The sequence below is a fragment of the Pseudopodoces humilis genome, chromosome 17, assembly GCF_049639895.1.
Source record: "Pseudopodoces humilis isolate 2021_Gansu_Grassland_sample_001 chromosome 17, ASM4963989v1, whole genome shotgun sequence".
In the NCBI taxonomy this organism is placed as follows: domain Eukaryota; kingdom Metazoa; phylum Chordata; class Aves; order Passeriformes; family Paridae; genus Pseudopodoces; species Pseudopodoces humilis.
Window position 1 is genome coordinate 333,667 of NC_142216.1, and position 26,055 is coordinate 359,721.

At 52.6% G+C, this 26,055-nt stretch overlaps 2 protein-coding genes across 5 annotated transcripts in view; both read right to left on the reverse strand.

Annotated features, from left to right (window-relative positions):
- TCERG1 (transcription elongation regulator 1) overlaps positions 1–14,376 on the reverse strand; it is a 28,175-nt gene extending 13,799 nt beyond the window's left edge. The window contains exons 1-9 of one of the 4 annotated variants that reach the window (XM_014253208.2): positions 14,152–14,376; positions 11,584–11,736; positions 11,215–11,452; positions 8,433–8,675; positions 4,748–4,810; positions 3,306–3,503; positions 1,941–2,056; positions 772–857; positions 344–504 (exon numbers count right to left, since the gene is read on the reverse strand). In XM_014253208.2, coding sequence (XP_014108683.1) covers positions 344–504; positions 772–857; positions 1,941–2,056; positions 3,306–3,503; positions 4,748–4,810; positions 8,433–8,675; positions 11,215–11,452; positions 11,584–11,736; positions 14,152–14,376 — 1,483 coding nt within the window. Of the gene's footprint in view, positions 1–343; positions 505–771; positions 861–1,940; positions 2,057–3,305; positions 3,504–4,747; positions 4,811–8,432; positions 8,676–11,214; positions 11,453–11,583; positions 11,737–14,151 lie in introns of all 4 variants that reach the window. The other 3 variants (XM_014253207.2, XM_014253209.2, XM_014253211.2) reach the window with 3 other exon arrangements.
- Positions 14,377–24,588: 10,212 nt separating this feature from the next.
- Positions 24,589–25,821, reverse strand: POU4F3 (POU class 4 homeobox 3). Its single transcript, XM_005523714.2, has 2 exons — positions 25,702–25,821; positions 24,589–25,428 (listed from the first exon to the last, which is right to left on the reverse strand). Exons 1-2 carry the CDS (start codon positions 25,819–25,821, stop codon positions 24,589–24,591), a joined length of 960 nt encoding a protein of 319 aa, XP_005523771.2.
- Between the last annotated feature and the right edge of the window lie 234 nt (positions 25,822–26,055).

A 26,055-nucleotide genomic window follows, 5' to 3' on the forward strand; every position in this document is an offset into this window, starting at 1 on the left:
CTCTAAGTCAACTCCTCTTCTGTGAGAGCCTGTTTGTACATTATGATTAATCTTCTCTGGTCTCTTTCTTATAAAACAAACACAATCCCTTCTTTTAGCCAGTAAAAACTGTGGGATTTTTCAACCTGTTGGCATTTAGCAAAACAATTAACCTTGTTAGTATCTGCTTTCTTCAGTGGGCTACCTTTTCCCCAAAGGACTCTGTAACCTGCATCCCACATTTATACACCTTTTCAGTATGTCGTTACATTTCTGTCACTTATTTAAATATGTTACAAGCTTCGGAAAGCAAAGTGCTAAGTTATATTTATGCTTCCTAAGAAGGCAGTAAGATTGCTCTTACTAAGTTTTTTTCCTTCTTCCATTCCCTTTTTGTGAGGAGGTTCTTGAATAATTTTGTCCACATCAGCTCTTCCAATGAGGTCGTCAGGCCGGTCCCACATGGACAGCCGGGTGGTGGGGTTATAGAAGAACACACGCTCGTCACCAGTCCACACCACACACCTGCACAAGAGAAGGATGCTTGGGTTACCTCCACTCACCGGGGACCTGCTACATCAGATGGTCACCGGCAGACCCAGGTTCCACGGACTGCACAACTGCCACACATTCCTGCTGCCCACTGTGACCCTCAACTGCTGCTTTTCCCTGCTGCCAGATTTGAAAAGTGAAATTTTAAAAATGCAGCAGGCATTTTCACATCTCCACGCGCTGTCACTTGTTCTAACTCCCCAGCAGCCATGCCCGTCCCACGGGGCAGCAGCTACCTACCACGGGGTGCCTGGAATAGGGGTGGTGGCCACCGGCTTGGCCTTCTGAGCTGCCTTCTCCTCCTCCGTCATTTCTTCCTCTTTTGGCTCCTCAAGGAAAAAACAAGTTTGAGGATCAAGCAGTGACAGCTGGCTAATTATTTATTACACAGTAACCCACTTGTTTTACTGACACCATGCAGACAAGCAGCTCACAATGACACTTCATCCACGCCTAGAACAGGAACACTGGAATTGCAACAGCAGCTGCTACTGCAAATCCCAATTCCAAAACCTCAAAGCATTTAATGAACTTTTGACTCCAGCAAAACCTTACTTAAATACTTTCCCAGATTTTGGAAATCCAGGAGGGCCTGGATGTAGGTGTAAGGGTGTATTTTCTGGCAAAGGAATTTTCATTTATTCTTAAAATTAGTTTATTTAATAATGAGATACACAGGATGAAACAGTGAAAACCTGAAATAACCCCTGTAGCAGAAGTCAGCAAGCTGGTAACTACCTCAGAAATAAAGAGGGTGAAGTGGAGGCAGAACCCAGCAACTGAATTCCGTGTTTTTGCCTATCAAGCTACACTGAAGTTCAGAGAAGTCAGAGTAAAAGCTGTAATTTTTATTTCAACACCCCTTAGCATCCTCAGAAACTATGCTGTTCAGCACAACAAAATGACTCCAAAAGGAAAAGTTACTTTTGTTTACTGAAAACACTACAGCCCTTTCTAGGACACACATTCTTCCTAACAGCCTAAACTTAGCAGTTTAGAGCACAAGGGGGAACGTCTGAGCTTTGTGTCAAACTGTTCAAAATAATGAATCAAAGAAATAGAGAAAAAACTATTAAATATTTCAAACATTCAGGACAAGTTGCATTGTCTGAGTACCATAAAGTCAGTGAGAGAACACCACATCTGTGTAATAAGCTAAACTCTGTCCCACGCTCTTATTAACTGACGTACTATGTATATTTCTTTTGAATGTTCTTTTTCCTTATGTAAAAAAATTAACAAAAGAAAGAAAGATCTGAGTCCAAAAACGGGAGGATTTTCAAGTCCCCTCAGGAATTTAAGAACTTGAATTAATAACCACGGCTCCTGCCAACCTGCCTGGGCCAAGATGCAGCCACAGCTGAGGGATGTGAGACTTCGGACTGGCTTTTGGGTTCAAGGTCTTTTACCTCCTTTATCAGTTCTTTTATAGGTTCTTCTTTAGACTCTTCTTCTTCTGTCTCCATTGGTAAAGGCTCCTCTGAGGGTTCTTTAATTGGCTCTTTGACCTTCTCTTCCATTTTTTCTAAATAAAGACAACAGTCTTCTTGAGAATTATTAAGAAAGCACTATAGAACCACAACAAATTTCTTTTTATCGTTACGATTTTCCAAGTACAACACCAACCCAAAGCTTCTTTTCAATACATTCTCACCACTTTGTCTCTCTTGGGCTTCACAGTGTCTGCTTATAACGTCGTAGTTATCTCCTGTGCCAAGATCTACTTGGTACTGGAAAATGAAATACTGTGAGGCAGCTACTATACTAAAAGCCTGACTAAAGGGTGCTAACAGAAATGCTAAACCAACAATAATTCTCAACCAACAGTGCAACACTGAAGACCACCTTCACATTTTAAATGCTGCAGAAAAAAATAAAATAAAAATCAGAGTCAGAGACAGTGCAGAGCCACCTGGGGATTTCTCTACACTCATTTACGAAAAGTATAAAACATGTAATCTTCTCTCAGCAAAATCAGTATTTGCTGTCCTAGATACCTTCACCTCAGTAAAAAGACCTATTATTTAACCTGATTTATTAGGAAGATGGGCATCAATTGAACCAACAGTGTAAGTGTCTGGCATTCGTCTAAAAAAAGACTTCTTGTAACTAAAAATTCAGGAAACAATAAAAGGCACAACTGTTTGGATTTGCTTTCTTAAAAGTCTTTCTGAACTGAGTTAAGAGCCACAGGACTTTTTCCCCTTCCTCCTTATTTATGATACAAGAGCAATTTCCCTCCCATATAACGCCACCCCTGGATCTAATGTGCATTTACACAAACACAACGCAGGGATGTGGACATGGGGAGGTGACATTATTTTACTTCATAGTCCAAATCTATTTATACATTTAGTTTTTCAAGAGCTGAAATTCAGCACAGTGATATTCATTTTTTCCTGGTCTACAGTTCCTTAGTGTGGCTGACTTTTCCCCTCAATTCCCCTCACTTTCTGTCTGCAACTGGAATCCTCTCCAACAGCTGTGCAGGGGAGGCATCGCTTTCTACTGGCCCAGGAACATGCATTTGCCCTAAGCACGGGACCTGGAAGCAATTCTAGAACCAAACACTCTTACAGTAATAGTAACAGTGGGAAACACGCTGTCACTTTCAGACAGAAGACCAGCTCACGTGGATCCTTGTAATCAGAATTTCAAAATACTCTTAAGGGAGAGCAGGGATTAGAAATACTCCCGCTTGCACTTTCAAACACAAGCACTGATGTTCTGAGCCATGTTCCCAGTACAAAGCTGTATAAAAAACCCCAAAGCACCTTTCTCCTTCAGCTCCTGGGGTTTTTCCCATGTGGACTCCAGAGTCCTGTTGTTGTAGTAGTAGGTCTTTCCATCTGCTGTTTTGTACTCTGTCCACTCGGAGACGGCAGCAGCTCCCAGCGAGGCGGGGGAGGCGGCGATGGCCACCTGCGGGTGGATCATGGGCACGATGGGGGGAGCCATGCCCGGCAGGACCCCTGGGCAAAGGGAGAAAGGAACAAGGAAAGCAGACAGTAAGTGACCATGCAGGGCCTAAGGAGCAACACCTAGCACGTTACCGACTCGGCTCACAAATATCCAGCCCATAGAAATAAACAGAAGGATTGTTTTCAAAGTTAAATTGGAAAGCAAGGCACTGTCACCGAATTTCCTTCCTGTGTTCTGCAATCAGTAATGCCCATTCCCAGGCAAACTGGATTTTAATTAATTTGTGCAATTCTGCAAAGCACAAAGCTTGTTAGCTTTTCAACATTAATTCTACTACTTTAAAATTAGGTTCCCTATTTATTAGAAAAGTCTTTATCAGATGCCTGCAGCAAATAATTGGGGTTAAGTCTACTCCACAGCTTAATTATGCTGTTGTTGTACAAGATATTCCTACTGCTCTTAAAAAATGCAAGAGTGGATTGAATTTGAGTCATGGAACAGAACTCTGATAAATCTTAAATACTGGCATTAATTCAGAGCCTTGGATAAAACCTGATGAGAATGAAACAGTATCAGATTGTTGGGTTTGTTTAGTACTGCAAACTGGGTGAAAAAAAAAAAAAAAAACATTTTACTGAAATCCTAACACAAAATGGCAAGTAAATATCCCAAGATAAGAAAGCCAGAATGCTGCAGTATCCTATTATCTCTCCACTCATCCCAACAAAGTGAGTATAATGAACAGATTTGGAACGACAAGTTCTAGAACAACCAATTGGATAGGACTGGAACTTCAAGATCATAAATTTGAGCCTTTAACATTGAAAAAGTCTCACTTTAAGTAACGGAAATCACACATTACACGTTGCCATAACATGTTCTCAGCGAGTGACTATTCATAAATCCATAACTGAAATATGAAAGTTCACACTCAGACACACAGACACGCACACAACATGCGAGCACAGCCAGCCACTGCACATGTGGAGCAGGAAAACAAAAACCCACACGAGAAACTAGCAACCAAGTATGGGCATGAGAGTCACAGTCATTACAGAACTCAATGGTAACAGAAAACTGTGCGGGAGTTTGGGTACAGAATAAGCTGACACTAACAGTTACTTGGGGAAGTTATTTCCTGACCAAATATGGTATTTCATTTATACTGGTTTTGAAAATAAAGTATATGTAATCATTCAAGTGGGGAAGCAAAATAAAGAAATAAAAGAAACAACCACATTCACTACCATGCCAACTTACAGACAAAACGAACTAGGATGGGTTTGGAAATTACCGGTCTTGGTGGTAGCGACTGTCTTTACATACGGGCAGCTGACTATTTGCATCATTGCTACACCTGCAAAACGGATAGGAAGCATGTTGGAAAGCTGCCATGGGATGTCAGCTACCACGGGGTGCTATGGACTTCCTGCCACAATTTGGAATGCCATTTGCAGCTGGCAGAGAAGCTTTCCAGCAAGAAAATGTGAATTACTTTTGCTCCAACATTTTATGCCAGATTGAATATAAACCTAATTTTAAGCTGCAGCAACAGTTTCTGCTTATGCTAAACCAGCTGCTTAGCAAGTTATTGGGATGTCATTAAAGGAAAAAAAAGTATTTCAGCGAAGACTCAGGGGTTTAAGTTCATCCAAGGGGGAATGCAGCTCCCCATGTAGGGCAGCATCACAGGAAAATATCCCACTGAAGCAGCTGGGGCTGCTTCTACAGGCAGCCTCTGCTGGGACAGACCCGTGGGGAGCAGCAGCACAACGAAACTCAAGGGCTTTGAGGTTCCCATCTGCTGCTGCAGTTAGAGAGCAGAGTAAGGGCAGAAGGACAGGTCTGAACTAGTCAGAGCAGCAAAGCAAGGCAGGGTGGACAGCCAAATGCAACCCAGAGGGAAAGCTGAGGGTACGAGGGTCATTACAGCAAGGCAGGGTGTGAAAGAAAGGGGGTAAAAGAAATCAAAGCAATGAAGCTGCAGACAGAGGTACACAAAGCTGCACTAGTCAGGGACATTCTCTTTATTTTTCATTATCAAGAACTGCATGAGCTGAAAATGCTTTAGAAGCCAAAACTCGCCCTGAAAGAGGTGCCCCCATGCACTGGTCTGCTCTCCAGCTCAGCAAGAAATGATACAAAAAGGCACAAAAAGGCAAGCAGCTCATCCTCTTTGATCAGATCAAAATCAGTGGGAAATCAGACAGGGCTGAGGGGAATGCATTCCCAAAACCTCCATTTGGGGTGTAGAAGGCAACTGTAGAAGTGCTCTCTGGCTGGTCCAGTCTGGATGCTCAGAAACTGAAACACTTCCCTTCAAAAGATCAAATTCATCATGTGAGGTGGGAAATGCTCCAGTGGGAAGTGAAATTAAACCCCTGTTTAAAATCAAAGTAGTTTCTGGATTTGGTCATTAGAGATCTAGTATGCAAAGCATACATAAATACTGCCAATTTATTTGAAAATAAATTTGTGAGAAGACAGAATTGTAATGTTTTCTAAAAACAATTTCAATGAGAGAATTGCACCTAGTTTTATTTTCAAAAGTATTGAATTGAGACATAAAAACATTGACCCAAACAGCATTGATTAAAGTGTTTGTCTGAACTGGAAGGGTGGTCACGTAATGTACTTGACAATGGATCTGTAAATTCGTTTTGTTAAGGAAGTTACAGCATGTCTCCAACGTGAGTCAGTACAGGTAACGCTATCTGGGGATGGCTGGAGCTAGGGATGCTGCAGCACAGATTAGACTGAGCAAACACCCAAGCTGTTTCCGCTGCCAAGGTCATTCCCAAACATAAAATTGACTTAAAACATTGGAATTGAGAGAAAGCAGACTTACTTTTTAAGATCTGAGATTATGAGATATCACTAGGGAACTCTTCCATTACTCCTTCTTACTACAGCTTGACACAGAGATTAACTTTGAAATCACTCGACAGTGGTATTGTTCAGCTCTGTCCCTGTAACTTCAAATCCTCCGGCTGATATCACACCTGGTGGTGAAAGCCCCAGACATCTAACAGCCTAGCCTTCATAAGACCTCCTGACTTCACCTGTATCACCTGATACTGTCTTGAAGTAATTTGACTTCTCTTCTGTTTCTTGTTATTGTAAAATATTTTAGTTTTCCTTTTCTTTTAGTGTTTAGAAACCATCACAATCAACTCAAGTCAGAATTAGCTGAAAGGAGCTGATAGATTTCATTCTGTAACTAAGCAAACTGACAAACCAGACCCACTACCCACGAGCAGAAGCAGCACTTTGCTGCCTGCCAGGTGTCCTTCCTACGTGCTGTGGGTTCCGCCTGCAGCCCAGCTCACAAGGAGAACTGGTCAGAGCCAACACCTCTTACCAGGGAAGTTCTGAAAAGAGTAATTTTCAAAAATGAGTTTCAGGAGATTGATGTTCCTACTCTGTCTTTGCTCCTGCACTGCATTACTCTCCAAATTTTCTGATTGAGAGCTTACAATAAAGTCCAACCTGGGCATACACACCCAGAACCTCTGTTTCCGCTGGCACTCTTCTCCACTGTTCCGACATCTCATTTTACCCAAGGTCTCACTTGTACAGATTATATCCTTCACTGTGTGTAAGGACCCTTCATTCCATGCTGGTCCCTTGCTGGCAAGGTTAGGGATGGCAGCTGAGAGCATTCAGCTGATCACCTTTAAGGCATAGCTGTTTTTATTATTCTTCCAAACCTCACCAATAAACAGACTTCTTTTTCCTGCCCTTTATTCATTTGTTGTTCAGCCTGGAATATCACCTGCAGCATAGTATTTGGTTCCTGGTTTAAACCAGTGAGTACTACCCTGTGATTTCCTTTTCAGGCCAACATAGATGAAAGTTGGCTTGCCCAGTTATTTTAGAATACTATTCTAAAAGCAGAGGCAGCTAAAAGCTGGTGCTCTCTTCTAGTCAGCACTTTAACCGCTTTCAGGCTTTTTTCTCTTATCAAAGGAGCGTTCTGAAGGGCTACTTTTCATCCCTCCAGTTCAGTGGGGAGGTGAAGGCCTTCCTCCACATCCACTGGGTGACTGCACTAGGAGGACACCAGGGAAGTCACCTCACTCAGCTTGTACAAAAAGTCAGGAACATGAAGGCACTGCTCAAAGCTGCTTGTCTTTTTAAATCTGAAACTAAGCTGAATCCAATACAACCTCCCTCTGCAACACAAAATCATCAGTTGCTGGTGTATGTTTAGTGCACTGAAACACATCAATTTTGTATCAGAACGTGAACTCAATGGTATCCATGCAAATGAAATGTGGTGTGTAAGTGCTAAGAGCCATTAGTGATTTCATGGGTGGCCCTCTGCAGCTACTGCAACAGACAGTGAGTCCAACATTTTGCCAGCCTAAAATTCCTTCCTTAGGTATTGAAATATTTAATAAAATTTAAGAAATTATGATATATCCAGAAGAAGCGTACTGCCATCTAAGATTCCTTCTCTGTGTTCTTTAAACCTAAAGCCTGTGAGTAACGACACCCTGGCACCCTAAATGCCTCATTAGGGTCTTCAGGTTACACCTCAACACTCAGTACCCTACCCAATGGCTGCAGCCTAAAAGAACTGGGAACACCTGGTATCACTGGGGTCATGATTTCCACGGTAATTTTTCCTGCTCATCCATGTCCCAGTGAATATTTATGCAGACTTAAGGTCTAAATCAAGTAAGTAGAAAAAAATTAAAGCAATATTGCAATTAGTAAAAAGCAGTGCTCAGCATTCTCATTTAGACACTACATGTTTAAATGTGGCTGTTTTCTGCCAAGTATAGCAAAGAACTAGAATTCCAGAAAATATACGTTCTTTGTTAATTAAAAAGTCTGTCTGCTAACCCTGAATTCTTTCAGAGATACTCTGAGGAGAGGATCCAGGCAAGTTCTGTACACAGTGGACACATGAGTGCAAACAACTGACAACATGGACATGTAGCAGACAAGACAATTACAGTTTGCCAATTTACCTGGAAGTGGAATAGGCATGCCAGGAAGGGGGACACGAAATGGAGGTACCATTACTGGTGGAAAAGCAGGAATTGCTGCAGTTGGTTGAGGTACTGCATGAGGAACTGCAGGAGGCAATGTCTGTGGGACTGGCTGGGGTACAGTCTGCACAGGTGTAGCAGAAGGAGCAGAGGTTGAAACACTGACTGATGGTGTGGCAACTGAAACACCCGAACTCGGGGTCTGGTCTTGTGTGGTAGGTGCTGATAAAAAAACACAAAGAACACCTTGTATCTTAGACACTGCGATATATTGCTGCAAACATACTGGCGCTCTGTTTCCCGCTACGTAACAGGTATGCTCAGGTACAACCAGCAGGAAGACACTCCTGGACAAAAATTACTTTGCCTTCTCTGGAACATTAAATATTCACAAAGAAAGTCAATTTCCATCTTCAATTTGTCCCATTCTTTACACCTAACATGTCTCTGCAGCAGTAACAGGGCTGTATCAAAGGACAAACACAGGCTGAAATGAGGTTCAACTGTTCTGTTCAGAGAAACAGAAAGGGAACATTACATCAAGTTTCCAATGGCAACAGGCTGTCCTTGTGTTACATGAACACAGGTTCTGCTTTTAACAGCAGCAGCACGTGCATGACAGCAGCCTGCCTTAAAACTGCTGGGCTGCGCCCCCAGAACAGGAAAATGTCAATAAAAATGTGTAAATAAGGAAGGAAAAGGAAAATACTTTTCATCAAGAGCTGCAAGAACTTTCTTGGTCTTCAGTGCCTCCCAGCAGGAAAACACACAACTGGCTTTCAGTTCTATAATCCTTGCAGCATGACTGGTTTCAATTTCAAATTGTTTTAATTGGGAGCAAACAGTCTCACAGCACAGGCCAACAGGAACTTGAGACAAGTCTCCTTAAACTTGTAAACTCACTCTGTAAGATTTGTTGCAGAGGAGAAGGGAAAAATTAAAAAGAGTAAAGAAAGCACACCCATTTACAGCCACATCCCTACGGGCACACCGTGTATTTTCTATTACCACCAGAAACATTCCAAAGAACATACCAGTATTAGCACATTTAAATAAAGATTTTTGATCTTTCGATAAGCGTTACAGAAAGAGTGAAAGTTCTTAGCGGTGCCTAACATTTAGGGAAACAGAGCAGACAGTCAGTATGTGTTTTTTAAGACCTAAGTCAAATCAGTACAAGGCAAGAATGAAGCTCAGCCAGAAATCCCAGGGATTTTTAAAAGGCCAAGTCTAAGAGTTACAAAATTATTTTAAATTATGAAATTTCATCACCTAGGCACAGACACCAACAGTAACAGTTCTTGAAAGCAAAGACAAAGTTTAGCAGATAGAACAGGTAGAAGAGGAACAGATTGTCAGCATTAGGAAATTCAACTTCAGAGAAGGTGCATGAAGTGCTGCTCCCAAAGCATGACTAGCTCTCCCCAGCCCGACACTGGGTCAGGAGCTAACATCTACCTCCCACCTGAATTGTTACTCAGCATAACAATTAGAGCAAATCATAGTTCAACACAGTGAATTAACACCATACCGAGTTACCCTTCAAATTAAACAAAAGTCCTAAAATGCTTCGAGCAATATAAGGTCTTTGCTGCTGTAACGACATGTGCTCCCTCCAGCCTCAATGAAAACAGAATTGAAGGGTTACCTAAATTTGACACCCTTTCACACACAGATTCTGAAGTTCAGGTTAAATGGTGAGTTAAGCTTGACTTGTCTCACCTGTTAAAGGAAAAAGATCAATTCCAGAGAATGCAACTCTACCCCACAGCAGGAGTTGGAACAGTTCACCTCCTTCACAGTCTCTGGCCCAGCTCAGTGCACTGAGCCAGTGCAGCTACAGTGCTCAGGGTCCCAGTGCCAGGCTCCTGCTCAGAACCAGCACTGGCTGTGGCCCTGCATGCAAGACAGGACACTCTGTGAGCTGCTCCTTCCCCTGCACACCTCGCTCTGGGGCTTGCTGACCTCGCTCAGTGCTTGCTGTCGACACAGTTTCTAACACAGAGCTCTATGGACATGCACTGAGGCACCTGGGCAGCACACATGTGCCAAAGTGCAGTGCAAACCACGCTGCTGTGTGCACAGCCATGCATTTATGTGCATGCTGCCTAAATTCAGTCCCCTTTCCTTAGCTGGAAAACCTCTACGAGCAAAAGCTCAGTCCACGGAAGCAGCAGTAATCTCCAGACTGTCATTCAAAGGTCATAAATAAACAAAAATGGCTCCAAGGACTTTCTTCTTCCTCTTTGTGGAACTGTAGAAAATAGGAACTGAGAAGGCTTAGGCAGAAGAATAATGCTAATAAAAGCTGTACAACAAAGAAAGGGAATCTATTCTGTAATCAACCAATGCTCACAGACCAGCAGCTCTGAGACCTGACCTACAAAATCAGATGCCATGCAAAAAGTGAGGAAATTGCTACAACTAAACTCCTACCTCAGATCAGTGTTTCTTGAGAAACATTTTTAAAAACAATTTAGCTCAATCTATAGTCAGAAGGAAGTAGACGTGTAATAGCTCTGAGACCGCGTGGTAACAGCAGAAGAAAAGTATACAAAGACCTGAAGAATTCTTTGAGACTGGGGAGAAAAAAAGTTTGCATGCAAGGTTCTTCTGGACTAAACACGGTGCTTTAAATTCACACTCCATGCTGAAACCACCTTGTCCTGAATACCGAGGCTCTGCTGCAGCAATTCCCCACGCAGCATCCCCACCACCTGCTCCCACCACCGCGGGGCCTGAGCCACCCCCAGATACTCACTGGAGTTGGTCTGGGACACTGAGGTGGCCGTGGTGGTGGTGGAAGTGGTGGAGGACTGCGTGCTGGAGGAGGTGGATGGAGATGCTGCAGATGCAGGGCTGCTGGTGGTGGGGGTGGAGGCCCCCACGGCCTGGGCCTGGGCCGCCAGCATCGGCGTCAGCTCTGACTGCTGGATGACCTTGACCCCGTCCGGCTTCGTCCACGCTGACTCCCGTGTCCGTGCGTTGTAGAAATAGACCTGCGGCGGAGAGCGGCCCGTCACACCACAGCTCACTGCAGGAAAGCTGCCTGTGCCTCCAGGGATCCCACCCCAGCGCCTGCCTGCGTGAGCAGGGCTCACAGAAGGACCACCCACGACACCCATCTCACCTTCCCGTCCGGAGTTTTGTTCTCTACCCAGATCTCCTCGGCTGGGGGCATTGCTGGTGTTCCCGGCGCAGAGACCGGCGGCATTCCTGGAGGGAACATCATACCGGGAGGTGGTGGCATGCTACCCATGGGAGGAGGCATAAATGGTGGTCTCTAAAGGCATATAATAACAATAATGATGATAATTATAACAACAATATAATTTAAAACAGTTTTCCTTTCTTAGGAACCAACAGACACTACACCAGCAGTAAGGACAGCTGTGCCAGGCTTGGACGCTTCTCTAACAATCCAATGCTCCCAGCTCAGGGAACGTGCTTCCTGCAACCCCCCACCCATGGCAGAACAGCTGAAGCCATCACTTCACTTCTGAGATGCAAACATCAAGGCACCTGAAAAAGGTGGCATGAACAACAGCATTGTGGTCAAAGAAAAGTCCAAAAGTCCTCTCCTGAAAAGGAGAAAATATTTCAATGCAAGGAAGAAAAAGAATGGAAGAGCTGTTCCCAAACAGCTGCTGCTCAGACATCCCCATCTGTGAACCAAATACCCGAGAAACCAAACGACCCTCCCAGGAAAGTGTTAAAAAATACTAAATTACAAGTAAGCATCCAGTTTGTCAGCACAGCTGAGAAGTGGGCTTAACTAAAACCCATGACACTCCTAAATTCCCCACTAACTAAAACTCTAACCAGTGACAATTAAAATAAAAGCAAGATGAAATTACATGCTCATTACTGCATGGTAAGAAATCCTGACCTGTCCTGCACATAGTTACCTTAAAGCCTGAATACTCGTTTATCATTCAAAGTACATTCAGTTCTTTCATTTTACTTGTTTACTTGAGCTGTTTGAAATTCCCTACGTGCAACAAGTACAGTGAACACTCCCCTGTAAAAACAGTTGACAAAATTCACCAAATTCTTTAGCTCACTCTGCAAACACCTACAAGTGCCCTAATTATCCCCCATCACCCCAAGTCTAACTGAATGACAGCCCCGAGTGCCGCGCTCATCCCGAGCCTGCGGCGAGACTGGGGCTGGGACAGCCCAGGACACCCCATGCCACAGGGAGGGGATGGCTCTGTGACAAGCTGCACACGTGGGCCCTCAGCTGCCTCCCTGCACCCACAGCTGTACCCCTGGCAGCTGCCAGCGCTGCCACGTCCTTGGCTCCTGTCGGGAGCTGCCACCTTTCTGCTCGAAGAGTGGTATTTTAAACTGCTCTTTAAATCCACATACCAAATTAGTAACCATAATTTGCATTAAATACTATTAAAAAAGGTAGCCAAGAGTGCATGGATGGCATTCTACACAAACAAAAAAAGCCTTCAACTCAGCTGTAGCCTGCCTTCCCTCCCTTGCTCCTCCTCAACAACTCTTGCATCTGCTAAACCACGAGCTTCCCCTTTCTTGCTCTTACGACCTGTACGAAGACTCCAGTGAGGAGAAGCCCACTTTCCACCTGCTACAGCTGCTTTCCCCAGTCCACAAGTAAAATCAGGTGGGCAGTCAGTGCCAGATGCGCAGCCAGGGTCCCTGCACATCCTGAGCCCTGCTCCGAGCACAGCTCCCCGCATTCTGACCATCACATCTGCCTCTGCAGCGGCCGCTGGCAGGGAGTGAAGCCAGCCCTCAGCGTGGAGCACGGTGCCAGCACAGCCTGAGACACCCAGCCACGGCTGATGCTGCTGAGCACAGCTCACGGCCTGTGTGACAGCTGGGAGCAGCAGCACACCCTGGATGGAAATCGAACACAGAAATCAAGGGAGACACCCACAGCCAGGCCTGGGATCCAAAGTAACTCTGGTTGGTTCTTCAAACTGTAATTACAAACAGTAGGTTTAATCCATTATTTACAGCACGTGGTACCATTCAGCTCCTCAGCCTGCCCACACGGCACTTACACTGCCCTAATGGGAAGGCACCCCCACAAAGAAATTAAATAACAGCACAAGGCAATTATAACGATCCATTTCTCTTTCACAAAGGTGCTGTCCCTTACAAACTGTTCAGGCCTCAGAAAAACAGAAGAAAGACCATGCATCACTTTAGCAGTGGAGGAGCTGAGCAGAAGCTGTATTTGCATGCCTCAGGTATGATGTTGTATAACACCATGCTTGAGCCCTGTGTTCTCATCTTGCCTTGCTGTTTCCTTCACCCATTTCAATGTCCATTCTCGTACTATTTCAACACAATCACAGAATCAATTGGAATTGAAATACACTGGAAAAGCCCTGCCAGACCATCAAGTCCAACCTGTGCCAAATCCCCACCTTGCCACTCAGCCCAGAGCACTGAGTGCCATGTCCCGTTGTTCCCTGGACACCTCCAGGGCTGGGGACTCCAGCACCATCCTGAGCCTCCTTCTGTCCAGGCTAAGCCCTCCTAGATCCCTCAGCTCCTCTCATCAGACTTGCGTTCCAGACTCTCCACCGGCTTTACTGCCGTTCTCCACACACGCTCCATGTCCCTCCTGAAACTGAGGGGCCCAGAACTGGACATTTCCACGTGTAAAAAACAAACGAAAAATCCCTAAATCTCACTTAAATAAACCAGAATTCCTTACCTGTAGGTGTGGAGGCCCCATGGGCGGGGGGATCCCCCCCGGCGGTGGCATCGGGGGCATGCTGGGGTCAAAGGGGGGTCGGCCGAAGGGGGGCCGGGGGGGCGGAGGAGGGCCCCGCATCATCCCGAAGGGCGGGGGCGGCCGCAGGAGGGGCGGGGGGCCCCGCAGAACCGCGCTGGGCGGGGGCGCGGGGCCGCGGAACCGCAGCGCCTGCTGCTGAGCCATCCTGGGGAGAGACAGGGACACAGGGAACACGGGTCACCGCCACTTGCTGCTGGGCTGGAGGAAAGCCGGTTGTGACAAAGAACCGGGAAAAACCCAATAAACACCAACAAACAGGCTGTGCAGAACAAGTCAAGTGTGCAACTATTTCAGGATGTTCTTCTGCTTCACAATTCAAGGTTATCAGTCCTCAACCGTTAAATTTTTTCTCAAGAAAATAGGAAGTAGCCAGGGCTGGGATGGGGTACGCAGCCACTGGGAAGCGCATCCTTCCTTATCTGCCAAAGCTGCCTGAGCACGGCCCGGTGCTCTGAGTGCTGCCTGCAGGTCCGTCCCGAGCCTCTCCGGCCGCTCAGGCCCGCAGGGCTCGGTCCTGCAGCACCGGGGACTGCCAGCACCTCCTGCGTCCCGCAGGTGGGACCCGCGGCAGGGCTTGGCCCGGCCACCGCTGTCCCCGAGCTGGCCACCCGGCCCCCCGCACGGCGTCTCGGGGCCGGGGACACAGGAAAACCTTCGCCTTCGGGACCGGCAAAAGCTGCTCCGCCGCTCTGGGGGGAACGATTTCACCCACCGCTGAGTGCAATGCGATACAATGGTCACATGAGGATTCAGACTCGAAAACACAGGAGGTTATCAGACGGTGAGAAACAACAGACACGGTCTATCCGTACTCCGAAGGGACCCCCCGGCACCCGGTCCCGCGCCCGGGAGCAGCTCCGGCCCGGTGAGCGGGAACAGGGCCCGTCCGAGCGCACGAGGGGCCGGGAATGGAGGCGGGAGAGCTCCCCCCGGCCCGCCCCCACCCCCCGGCCCCGCCCCAGCTCGCCCGGCAGACCGGCCCGGGCGCGGCCCGGCCCACCGTACCGGAGGTCGGTGCCGAAGCGCTCGCCCGCCGCCGCCGCCGCCTCCCCGTCGCCGCCGCCGCCCCGCTCCGCCATGGCCGCCACCGTCGCGCGCATCCGACCCGCCCCGCGCGGGCCCCGCCGCGTCCCATTGGCCGGCAGGCCTGTCCGTCAGCGCGCGCGGGGCCGAGCCCGCCTCGCCATTGGCCGCCGCGCCCGCCGGCTTTGAATGGGGGGAGCCGGGCGCGCCGCGATTGGCTGCGCGCGGGAGGCCCGCGCTGCTCGCGTCTGGGGTCACGTGAGGCGCGACCCGGAGAGGGAACTGGAAGTAACTCACGCCGTAGGCGGAAAGGGAGGAGCAGTATCCAATCAGCGGTCGGAACCACGTGCGCCAATCACCGCCAGCAGCCGGCGGCGCGAGCCCCCCCCCAAACCAAATAGGGAATGTCAGTGCCCCGTGACGTCACGGGGCACTGAGCCAATGAACGCTCCCGGAGCAGGGAGCCCCGTGGCCGCTGGGGGGTGCTGTGCGCGCGGGGGCTCTGAGGGACCCGGGGGGTTCTGAGGGACCCGGGGGGGCTCTGAGGGACCCGGGGGGGTTCTGAGGGCCCCGGGGGGTTCTGAGGGACACGGGAGGTTCTGAGGGACCCGGGGGGGCTCTGAGGGACCCGGGGGGGCTCTGAGGGACCCGGGGGGTTCTGAGGGACCCGGGGGGGCTCTGAGGGACCCGGGGGGGTTCTGAGGGACCCGGGGGGTTCTGAGGGACCCGGGGGTTCTGGGGAGTTCCGAGGGATCCGGGAGACTCGGGGGGCTCCGAGGGGTGCGGGGGCGCCGGGGCTGGGCCCCCCGGGCCGCGGTGGGCCAGGCTCCGCAGGCAGCACCAGTGCTAACTCCCAGTGGTGGCGCAGGTGCGAGGGGACTGACAGCAGGCTCTGTTGATCCCCTCAGGAAGCCGTGGCACTGCTCCAGGAGCTGGGAGGGTGTTGCTGGCCGTGCTCCTCGGAGAACGGGGCTGTGGCAAGCACTGGAACTAGGGGAAATTTCTCCGGAGGAATCACACACCCCCACCCACTGCAGAGCCAGTGGATCTGCTGATGGAATTCTGCAAATGGAATGGCTGAGGGTACCGTGCGTATCCAGGCAGTTTTCCAGAGAAGTCTGGGACCCCCACTGCAGCCCTGGTTCCCTCTCTCTCCTGCCAACCCTCCCCAGACCCATTGTTCCCTGGCTGGAAAGCTGCTGGCTATGCTGTGCCAGATACCAGCACAGAGCTGCTGTGCTGCTGTCACTGCTGCTGTTGTTGCTCCAGAAATTGCTCCCAGGAAGGTTTTAAATTGAGAACCTTTTCAAATATTTGTATATCTGTAGTTTTTAAAAGGTGGTTTGTAACGTGGTCTGACTTTTCTGCCAGGAGTATGGGAAGGAGTTCTGAAACCCCGTAGTGTGGATGTTCCATCTCAAACCTGCCCGTGTTCTTGCATTTTCTTGGTCCAAGCTGAGTGGCCTTCCCAATCCTCGTTGCAGCTCTGTGCCATGAGCTGGTTTCAGCAGCAGGGTTCCGTCTGGCACGGTGTGGCAGAGCTGCTGGGGGCTCCCACTGCCGGGACTGGCCCCTGCCGTGGAGCTGCAGCAGCCCTGGGGTTGTGTCGTCTCGGAGACGCCGACATCCCGCCATTCTTCTTTCAGTTTTTCAGATTTCAGGTTGAAGTGTGATGACAAATTAAAAATCTTGCCCTGGGCTGTCTGCAGGGCCTCTGGGCTGCTGCGGTGCCAGCATCTGCCAGGGAGAGCCCCAGATCCCGTGCTGCAGGCGGCAGCAGGGGAGGCTCCTGCTGGCACCGAGGTGTTTCTGCTTTCCCAGCCCCCCTCGGCCTCACGGTTCACTGCTGAAGTTGGGGGGTGAATCCTTTGGGCTCATCCCCCATCCCCTCCAGCCATGGGGACCGTGGCTGCTGTGCCCCTGCTTGGCCTGGGAGCTGGGCTGGCCCATTCTGTGGCCACGAAAGGCATCGTCTGGGCATTGTGGGGAGCAAGAGGGTCTGGGCATTATTGAAATTTAACAGGACACCTCCCTGTCTGTCGGCACGGTATGCTGCACACAGGCTCCAGGCATGGAGCTCGCCGGCCTGCTCCCAGGCTTTCCCTGTATTTGCATGGAAGCATCCCGGTTTTTTCCTCTACATATGTAGCCTGCAGATTCCCTTCTACGTGGGGAAAGGGGGTGCAGGCTCAGCCAAGAGCAGCAGATGGGCGGGAGGTCTGGAAGGTGCCCCGAGTCAGTCAGAGCAGGGGTTTGCCCAAACGAGCTGGTTGGAAGTGATGGCTGTGAAGAGCCCAGCAGGGCAGAACCCAGCGGGACTGCCTGCAGCACTTTTCCTCTTGCAGCTCCTTGGCCAGGAGGGACAGTGCCACTGGCCCTGCGAGGCCTTCTGAAAGCATCAGAGTCCTGTGACTGCATCACCTACCGCAGAGCAGGGAGCAGGCCCTGGCCAGGAGGGCACCTGCTCACACCCTGAAATTTTGGGAGCATCCAGGGAAAGTTCTCCTGTCTGAAACCAGCCACAGAGCTGACACTAATAAAAAAAGACCGCTAAAAAGCCGTGTGATATTCTGCTCTGCTCCCGATCCCTCTCTCCTTCTATTGCTGCTGGCATTTTATGAAATATTGATGTGCCTAGGTGCTGCCGCTCTCCCGTTTTCTCCACGCTGCTGCCGCGGCCGTTCTGGCCCCGCGCCGGCCCCGGGACGGGCTCCGGGTGGACTCCGGGCTGGCTCCGGGCGGGTTCCGGGGCGAGCTCTGAGCCGGGTCCCACGGCGGAGCCGAGCAGTTCGGTGCCGCGGCTGGGGAGCAGACTGGAGCTCCTGGCCGGAGCAGGCGGGGTCTTCTCATGGGCTTGGAGAGGCCGTGTTCCCTTCCCTTCTCATGCCAGGCTCTTCAGCTCCTGACCATCACTTCTGGTCCCTCCGTGTGGCCTCCTCCAGCCCGTGCTGCCTCGGGCTTCTCCCCGGGCTGCCGGAGCTCAGTGCCGCGGAGCTCGGTGCTGAGGAGCTCGGTACTGCGGAGCTCGGTGCTGAGGAGCTCGGTACTGAGGAGCTCGGTACCGCGGAGCTCGGTACCGCGGAGCTCTGTGCTGAGGAGCTCGGTACTGAGGAGTTCGGTACTGAGGAGCTCGGTACTGCGGAGCTCGGTACTGCGGAGCTCGGTACTGAGGAGCTCGGTACTGAGGAGCTCGGTACCGCGGAGCTCGGTACTGCGGAGCTCGGTACTGAGGAGCTCGGTACCGCGGAGCTCGGTACTGAGGAGCTCGGTACTGAGGAGCTCGGTGCCGCGGAGCTCGGTACCGCGGAGCTGGGTGCCGCGGAGCTCGGTACTGAGGAGCTCGGTACTGCGGAGCTCGGTACTGCGGAGCTCGGTACTGAGGAGCTCGGTACTGCGGAGCTCGGTACTGAGGAGCTCGGTACTGAGGAGCTCGGTACCGCGGAGCTCGGTACCGAGGAGCTCGGTACTGAGGAGCTCGGTACCGAGGAGCTCGGTACTGAGGAGCTCGGTACCGCGGAGCTCGGTACCGAGGAGCTCGGTGCTGCGGAGCTCGGTACCGCGGAGCTCGGTACTGAGGAGCTCGGTACTGAGGAGCTCGGTGCCGCGGAGCTCGGTACTGCGGAGCTGGGTGCCGCGGAGCTCGGTGCTGAGGAGCTCGGTACTGCGGAGCTCGGTACCGCGGAGCTCGGTACCGCGGAGCTCGGTGCCGCGGAGCTCGGTACCGCGGAGCTCGGTGCCCCACACTCTCCGGCCCAGCGGCTGCCCGGGCTCCCCGGAGCCGCCCCACGAGGCCCCAGAGCGGCGCTGCCCCGGGAGGAGGGCCTGGAAGCCGTCGGGAGTGGCGGCAGGGCCAGCTGAGGGGACACGGGCTGGCTTCGGGCCGGCCCTGTGCAGTCACGCCAGGGAAAGGAGCGCATCCTCGCAGCACCGCAAATGTGCCTCCTTCCCCCAGAGACCGGCAGCGCTCCGGCTCCAGGGTTAATATTTCATGAGGTTTTAGGGCAGAAGCTGGCTCGGAGGCACGGGGCAGACGTACCCGCGGCAGGACGGGGGGCACAGGGGCCCGGAGCCCGGGCACCGGGGACGGATCCGCTCGGTTCCAGAGGGCTGCTGCAGTCCGGACTGCGGGGAACTGGAGCCAGCCCAGTCCTCAGGCCTCAGCTCTGCTGGGCTGTCGTGTCTCAGGAATGGCATCGGTGTGAAATCCCGGGATGCCTCATCTCATGGCCAATTCGCTCAGGTTTCCTCGGCGGGGGCTAATGTGTTTTCCATGTTAACGTGGCTGCACGTGGCGTCCAGCCTGACTGCAACACGGAGCCACTAATACTGCATGACTGCCGCACATGCCCCATTGGCAGGGGACAGGGCTGCTTGCGTCCTCCAGCGGCTTTTGCCTGGGCTGACCCCAAATTTACAATATTTGAGGTTTCCTCGTTGAAGGAGGAAGCGAATGACTCTTCTCACCCCAGTGTCTCTGACAAGGAAATTATTTGCTCTATCCAAAATATTTCAGGTTCCTTCATTGCTCTTCCCCTGACCCCTGCTAAAGAAACTAGTGAGAAGAAGCACAAAATCTCTCTTTGAAAAGTCCAACATTGAAAGGATTATTATTTTTTTTTTCTATATATTTCCTTATGTCTCTAGATGAGAGGTATATTGGGTTTTGAGGAATTTCAGAACTTGACCAAACCACCCCCACTGGTTCCCCCTGGGAGCCAGCCCCAGCTCCCTCTCAAGCTCCATCCCATCTGAAATTGCTTCAGAATTGCAATCCCTTTCCAGCCAAGGGATCCATCCTTGTCGCCTGCTCAAAATCCCCTAAACCTCCTGTCCCATCCTATCTGAGGGGACTCAGAGCTCTCTCCCCAGCTCCACCAGAAGTTTCCTGCGTGTCCCATGCTCTTGCAAGTGCCCGGAGCTGTGGCTATCGGCCGGGGAATCACAGGGTGTAAAACCAACCCAGGAAGGAACAGGGTTCGGATGTTTTGCAGAGGTTGTTACTTGTTCTCACTGTGGAACCTGAAGGAGGATCCTTGACCTATGCTGGTTTTCCTCGCAGAGAGATCCTCACTCATGATGTGCCGTGATGTGGTGGCAGCTGCAGACTAATCTGTTTTGGCATTTGGGGAAAAGCAGACATATTCTGAGGTAACCAAGGTATCAAACTGTAGCCACGTCTCTGACTCAGATCCTTGGCGTGTTTTGTTCCTGTGGCAGAGACTGTCAGGTGCAGGGAGCTGTGGGGGACCATGGGGGGTGCAGGGGGCTGAGGGAGTTGTGAGGGGCTGTGGAGATGCTGCACACAATACTCGAGGCTCTGGCATTCGAGGGCTGAGCACAGGATGCCCCGATGAACCTTCCTTAGCTCTGCATCACACTTGAGAATGTCTTGAGAATGTAATCCCTCCCCCCAGAAAATGTCCTGATTTTTGGTGGGTTTGTCCTCTGACCCCCCCGTATGTGTTTCTGTGGTGTGGATTGCAGTATTTGGGTGGGCTCCATGCAGAGTCTTGGTGGAGTCTGGAGGCTGCATTTCCCCACAGCAGCCCATGTGCTGCCCCTTGGCCCTGCCAGGTGGGCACCTGGGGGAGGATTTGTCCCCCATGCCACAGTCCCTGCCCCCAGTGACATCCCCAGGGCCTCGGGATCCGGTGTTAGGCTCTCCTGGGATGACCAAGGGCCCGGGTAAGCCAATGCACGTGTGTTAGATGTGTGTTAGCCTCCAGAGGAGGAAAAATGTTTCCCTGCTGTCTCTCTCCACTTTAGCTCCACACTCATGCAAGTTTAAAAGCAAGTATATGCTGGTGGCATGTTTCACCTCCCTACCTGCTCCCTGCTTCTTTTGTTCCTGGAATGAGAGGCTCAGCTCACCTGCCTGGTGGGAGCATCTGCTCCAAGCACAAGGATACAGGGAATTGCACCGAGATGATTCCACCGAAAACAAAAACCTCTCCACTCTGAACAGGGACTGAGTTATTCACTTCCCTCACTGAGCTCTGATGGAAGGGGATGCCTTAGTTCCCCTCCCACTTGTCTGTTGACAGTCCAGAGTAAATGGGCAGAGATCCCACCCCTCCAACACTTACAAACATTTCCCCACACCGGGGGTCGGGTGATGCTGCCAGGACCAGGCAGTGCCGGGGGCTGGTCCTGGTCCTCTGGCCCCAGTGCCCTGGTGGTCTGTGATCCCAGTCCCAGCTCTTCCAGGGGCAGACACCAGTCCTTGCTCCAGCCCTGGGGACTGCAGCTCCCAGCCCAGGGCCCAGAGCAAAGCCTGTGTAGCAGCAGAAACCACTGTCCTAAGGAATAAATACTTTTCAACTCAAACTGAATTTGTCTCCTCGGGAGGAAAAATATCTTTGAAAACTCAGGAGAAGGGAGACGCTGAAGGCAGAAGGCATGGAGGAAAAGGGACTGGAAGTCCGGAATTTTGCAGCTGGAAACTGGTTTTCTCTGGGGAAGCAGCACGGCTTCAGCTCCAGCTCTCACACACACGCAGTCACACGCCTGCACACGTATGTGTATGAGCACTGTGTGCACGTGTGTGCCTGCCAGGCCATCAGCTATTCCCACCTGCACCACAGCACCTGCTGCCTTGCTCCTGAGCCCTCTCCCCTCTCTCCCCCCTCTTCCTCACACATGCTTTTGTACGTCTAGGAGCTCCACCGGCCCCCTCGTGTTATCAGATGTGCTGCTATTGATTTCCTCCCTGCATTTGTTTTTGTTATTCATTATTAATGGGATCATTTTTCCATCCTTTGTGCATGAAGGCAAATTTTGTGTAAAAATCAATTGAGTGAGCAGTGCCAATGGCTTGTTTGCTTTTCTGTGCTTTCATCTCCTGTGCACAGGTCTCGGGAGACAGAGGGCAGGATATTAAGGAACAAGCATGGAACGGGAAAAAAAAAAAAAAAAAAAAAAAAAAAAATAAATTGTTAGTGGTTTCATAACACTAAACCATAGACAGGGGGTTTGCCTGCTGAGTCTCTCACACGTGTACTGGGCATTTCCTATTTCAGCAGGTTTCCCTTTCCCCTTTATCTGGCCTGTCACTGAAAGGGAATTCCCTTTCTCAGCAAATTTCACTTGCATTTTTCATTTTACCTGTGCAAGATGTGTTTGCGCATAGGTTTGTGTTTTGAAGAATCAAATGTCCCAGGGTGGGTCCCCCAGACCTACTGCCCGTGACAAGGAGCCCCATCCCTCCAAGAAAATGGTGATGTCCTGATGCCCAGGCACCCGGAGAGACGAGGCAGGAGGGAGTGGGGGATGCGCGGGGCTGTGATCTGGTGGCAGCTTCTCACAGACCCGGAGTTCCGAGCTCTGGCTCCATCCTGCCTCCCATCGCCTGCTGCCCGTGCTCACTGCCTCCCGGACACTGCTCGTCGTTCTGAGGGGAAAGCGTGGGCAGCTCCTTTGTGCCTCCTCAGCATTAAATAGCGCTTCTGAATTATTCCCACCGAGGCCCAGAGAAGTCCATGCCCAGCTCCAGGAAGACTAAATCAGCTTCCTGTGTCACAGGGTTTACCCGAGAGCACCAGAGCTTGGGAGCCAAAGCCAGGGACAGACAAAGGCACGAGTGGTGACGGACCAGCACGTACCTGACCTCCAAAGTAAATCTCAAATGAAGAGATCAGGTCCGCTATGTGGAAGCCGGGCACTGTCGGGAGAAAAGGAGCCGGGAGGGAGGAAGGGTGAGCTGAAAGATCAAGGGGCTTAAGGTCTGCCTGGTGAACGTGTTGGAGGTGAGGAAGAGCTCACAGGAGCTGCTATGTAGGACAGTAGCTGCGGGTTTGGGAAAGTTCGTTTAGGACTTGTTTTATATCCTAAAAGCACTCTCCGGGGCTGTGCAAAAGGGACAAACTCAGAAACGTCACAGACACACAAAGCTAGGCAACACCAGAACAGCCACAAGTAAAACAGCGCTGATCCCTTTGCCATTGCAGGAACAAGCCCGGTCCGATCTCTCTTCTAGAGGTGTGCAGGGATGGAGGTGGCGGCCACGGAGCCGTGGGGATGTTCTCCACAGCCGGCTAGGAGCCAGGGGCTCGACGAGGCTCAGACTGGCTTTAACCAGAACCGGGGAGGACGCTGAACCGAGAGCAGCGCTAGCGGCTTTTTCTGCTGGAACACGGCAGACGTGAGGCTGCGGTGCCCCGCGGCAGTGGCACCGCCTGCGATCTGGGCTGGATGTTCATTCCCGTGCCAAGAAATGCTCCCGGCCCCGCGCCCGCTCCCGCCGCCCACCCCTGGCCCAGCGGGGCCGGTGCTCAGCTCCCAGACACACACGGGGACCAGGGAAGAGACAAAAACACATCTTACCTATAAAAACACAGACCCGGAGTCCGCAGCTGCGGGGGAAGATGCCGTCGGAATTTCCTTCTTTATAGTGCAGTAGGCGCTTATTCTAAAGCGCCTTCTAAGCATCGCCCTTATTCTAAATTTTCAGAGCCCACAATATAGTGTAATGGCATAAAGGTGTTTTTCGTTAAAGGACTTTTGTTTGGGGAAAAATCACTGAGGATGATTGGGAAAAGGCGGTGAGAGGAAGCGTTACCCGCGAGGAAAAGGTGGATTCGTGAGATCTTTTCCTGGCGAGGGAGGAGGATGAGACCCGGTTTTCAAGTTCGATGTTTGTCACTCATTGAAATGCTAAAGTGGAATATCCAGAGGAGGCTCACGCTTCGAACATTAATCTTTAATCGTTAAGGTGCTTCTGGAACTCGCAAATAAAAGCCCTTTCCCCCTCTGAACAGATTCAGAAACGAATCCGGCTTCGGTTTTGATGGGGGGAATGTCTCCGTTTCCCCGGGGCCGGTGACAGCGCGGGGCCCGGCGGGGCGAAGCCCGGTCCCGTGTTCCGGGCCGCCGCCGGGCCGAGGGGCGTTTATTGAGGGTGCGATTGCTCTTGCAGGTTATTTCGGGTATTCCCGTCGCGCTGCGGAGCGGGGCGGCGAGGAACGACACGTCCCGGCGGGTTGAAAAATAAAGCTTTATTAGGGAGGGGGCCCGGGGCTCGCTCGCCGCGGTGGGACGGGGCGGGAGGGCGGGCGCGGTGGGAGCGGCTCTGCCCGGGGCGCCCCCCGGAGGCCTCGCCCGCCGCCAGTGGAGCTCGGGGACCCGCGGAGTTCCCGCGGGGCTGCTCCGCGTCCCGGCTCCGCGCCCCGGCTCCGCGCCCCGCCGGGCATCTGTGCCGGGTTTAGCGGGGCGGGGCGGGGGCGCTCAGGGTCGTCCGCCGCGACCCGACCCGACCCCTCCCGTCCCGTCCCGTCCCGTCCCGTCCCGTGCCCGGGTTTACGGTGCCGCGCTGTCGGGGCGGTCGGGGCCGGTGTGTCAGTGCACTGCCGAGTACTTCATGCGCTTCTGCTTCTGGCGCTGGTTGCAGAACCAGACGCGCACCACGTTCTTCTTGAGGTCCAGCTTCTCGGCGATGGCCGCGATCTTCTCGGCCGAGGGCCGAGGCTGCAGAGCGAAATAAGCCTCCAGCGAGCGCCGCTCGGGCGCGGCGATCGAGGTCCGCCGGCGCTTGCGCTCGGTGCCGGGCGGCGGGTCGGGGCAGGCGGGGCGGGAGCGCCGGGCGGCCTCGGCTCCCTCCAGCCAGGCCTGAAGCACCGGCCGCAGCGCCGTCATGTTGTTGTGCGACAGCGTCAGCGACTCGAAGCGGCAGATCGTGCTCTGGCTGAGCGACCCCACGCCCGGCAGCTTCAGCGCCGCCAGCGCCGCCCCCACGTCGGCCTGGGTCACCCCCAGCCGCACCCGCCGCTGCTTGTAGCGCTCGGCGAACGCCTCCAGCTCCCGCGGGTCCGCGGCGGGCGCCGGAGCCCCCGGGGCGCCCACGGGCACGGGCAGGGGTCCCGCGGCGGCGGAGGGCAGCGGCGGCGGCAGCGGGGCGGGCAGCGCGGGGGGCTCGGCCAGCCCCGCCACGGCCAGAGGCGGCGACAGGTGCTCCAGCAGGTCGCCGCCGTCCAGCGCCGGGTGCGGGAGCGGGTGCGGGTGGGCGGCGAGGGCTGCGGCGGCGCAGGGGACGCCGCTCATGGCGTGGAAGGCGGCGTCCGGCTTGAAGTGGGGGTGGAGGTGGTGGCCCTTGGCGTGGGGGGCGATATCCGCGGCCGCCAGCGCCTCGGCGCGGGCCAGCAGGCTCTCATCGAAGCTCCCAAATATATTGCCCTGCAGCTGCGAGCGAGAGCGCGCGTGGCGAGGTCAGTGGGGAATTCTGTCATCTCCGCCTGAAAAACCGGCCCCGGCACCGCGGGTCCTCCCCGGAGCTCAGGTCATAAAAATTAATAGGAAGACAGCGGCCCCGCTCCGCATCGCGCGGATCAGGGGCGGGCACGGGGGGGGAGCGGAGCCGCGACGCGCGATGGTGCTGCCGACATGAAAAAAACATTAACCCGGTGCCTGTCAGAAAACGCGGCTTACAACGGTAATTGCGCTGCATCCACGTACCTGCGGAGCCGGGAGGCAAACTCTGCGCATCGCCTCGGTGCCGGCGTGCAGGCTGGGGAACTTGGGCTCCTGGAGGGCGGCGGGCACGGCGAAGGGCTGCTTGGCGTCCATGGCCATCATCTCGGCGCGGCCCGCGGGCGGGAAGCCCCGGGCATGGGCGCGGGGCTGTGTCTGCCCTCGGCACTGCCCGAGCGAGCGGTGCTGGGTGGCAGAACTCCCCCGGCGCCCGCCCCCCCAGCGCTGCCTCGCTCATCTTACACCGCCCGCCCGCACGGGCCGCGCACGCGTCATGCGAGCGGCCAGGACCGGCCGGGCAAGCCGGAGAGACCCTCCGCTGGCCCGGGGCCCGCCGCC